Below are 2,226 nucleotides of genomic sequence, written 5' to 3'. Positions count from 1 at the left end.
GTTCCATGCGGAAAAGTCAGCTTGCGTACGTAAGCCTCTTTATTTTTAAATATTTTTAGTAAAATAATAAACACATGTTTGATTTGATTTGAGAAATTTGAGAATTCAAATCAATATAAAAATCAAATAAATTGATTTTATTTGAATTTTCTCAAATCAAAATATTCAAATCATTTGATTTGAAATATATGATACTTCAAATCAAATTATTTGACTTTTTTATTTGCAAATTTTCAAATCAAATCATTTATTTGCGATTTGATTTGTTGATTTTCAAATCAATTGATCTCAAATCTGAGAACCCTACTATTGTGAACATTGCGTCAATATTTCTAACAGTGTGTTCACCATATAAATAGTGCTTCTACGTCTTTAAGCAATCATTCGAGCTAAGCTTTTCGGAATTTGAGTACGTCGTTCTATTAAGCAACTCTAACGTCATCATCATGAAGATACTACTATTAATTGGTATGTCCCATATCGGAAATGTGGAAAACTTTTTATTGAAATTTAATTTTTGTTTATTTAAAACATAACACTAATATTTCGGATTTTTTTTCACAGTGGTATTCGTAGCTGTTGTCGCTGCATTACCTTACCCATGGTTGAGTGATTTCCCAAGCGAAAGTATTGATACAATGATGGGAAATTTTGAGAGACTTGCAAATGATAATCGAAGAACGGGTTATTTTAATAGTGATGATTATCCTGCAAACTCTCCTTTTAAAAAAATCATATATAGACAAATACCTCAACCTTTTAAAAAGGAAATTCGTTTACCAGTGTATCTTCATGCTAAAATTAAGCGCTCACATCTACAAGATTTGCCGTCACGATCAGGGATACCTAGTGATATATACAATTTGCTGGAAGCTAAGGATTTCAGACTTCATGATGAAGTTGGACATTTATTAGCATATTCGCTGGGTGGAGGAATGGAAAATACATTAAATTACGTACCAATGGCTATTTGTCTGAATCGAGGTCCATACCTAAAGACAGAACAGGAAATTGGTGCATTTCTTAAAAAAGAGCAAAATGGCGAAGTGGACTGGCATTTAGTTGTTATATACGACAAATTTTTAAGAAATAAGCAGGGTGCATTCGATGATAGTGTGAATCTAGACAGTTATAACTTAAGACCAATTGGTTTTTGTTTGAAATACTCTACTAAGACTCGGGCTGATGCTCGTCCAGTAAATGGAGCAAGGAAGTGTTTTTTCAATGTTCTTCATGATTCCCTTGATGCTCCAAAAAATTAAGCTACAGTAAAGTTTATTGCCTTCAACAATTGTGTGTACACGTGCAGTGTACAGTGCACACTCATTTTTTTAAGATTTTCTAAAAATTTCGATTGTTAAACTCAGTTCTATCAAGGAAAAAAAAAAGAAAAAAAAAAAATTAGAAGAATAATCAGAAATAATAATAACAATAATAATAAAGTTCAAACTTTCAGACGATGCGCCGATGAGCATTCTTAAGCATTCTCGTCGTCCTCACCAACTGTCCAAATTCAAGTAAATAGGCCTTTGCCTATTCAGACCAACCAGATGAATTTCGTTTGTGTTTTTTACATCGCAATGCTAATTTTTTTTTAGAGCAAAAAATCACAACAAATTGAATCAATATCAAACCAAATTAAGTTCTAAATCTTTCATTGGATATTTAACAATAAAATAAAAGCATGAAAAAAATTTAATATTTTGAAAAAATTAGTTTTTATCACGCAAAATTATTCTACACTGGACTTGCAAAATCAAAGTGTAAAATGACGATTCACACTGAGAAGAAACAACTTCAGTGTAAATGGGCGAAATACAATGAACACATTCATGTTCACACTGTTCAATTTCTCTGAGTTGGATTACGTGAAAAAAGTCATGGTCATTTTTCATGGGACATTTTAGAAAAAAATTCCATTTTGACTTCGAATCCGGAAAGGTGAGTCTTTTACCTTTCCAACAATTATACGTCATTGTTGTACCTTACAGATGGCCAGAAAACCACTTACGCAAATAATTTTTTAAAACTGAGAAATAAATTTGCTCAGTTTTCAGTCTACTTTCGATAAAAATTGGCTTCAAACCTTTTCTCCAAAAACTACGGAAAAAAAAGAGGACACACAAACACTTGAATTGTCTATTCCACTTTAATTTCTCGAATTCTTACACTAAAAGTCTAATCCTATTCCACGTGTCTACCCCCTAGGTAAAAATTTTGTGTATT

At 31.4% G+C, this 2,226-nt stretch overlaps 1 protein-coding gene across 1 annotated transcript; it reads left to right on the top strand.

Annotated features, from left to right (window-relative positions):
* Positions 1-372: 372 nt before the first annotated feature.
* On the top strand, positions 373-1,699 carry LOC116346473. Its single transcript, XM_031776544.1, has 2 exons — positions 373-468; positions 565-1,699. The coding sequence occupies exons 1-2, from the start codon at positions 447-449 to the stop codon at positions 1,260-1,262; spliced, it is 720 nt and encodes a 239-aa protein (XP_031632404.1). The 5' UTR covers positions 373-446; the 3' UTR covers positions 1,263-1,699.
* Positions 1,700-2,226: the final 527 nt, after the last annotated feature.

The sequence above is a fragment of the Contarinia nasturtii genome, unplaced genomic scaffold (assembly GCF_009176525.2).
Source record: "Contarinia nasturtii isolate CC-2019 unplaced genomic scaffold, AAFC_CNas_1.1 Cnas_scaffold_1534, whole genome shotgun sequence".
NCBI classification, from domain to species: Eukaryota; Metazoa; Arthropoda; class Insecta; order Diptera; family Cecidomyiidae; genus Contarinia; species Contarinia nasturtii.
The sequence above is the reverse complement of the archived record's forward strand: the minus strand, read 5'-3'. Positions and strand labels throughout refer to the sequence as shown.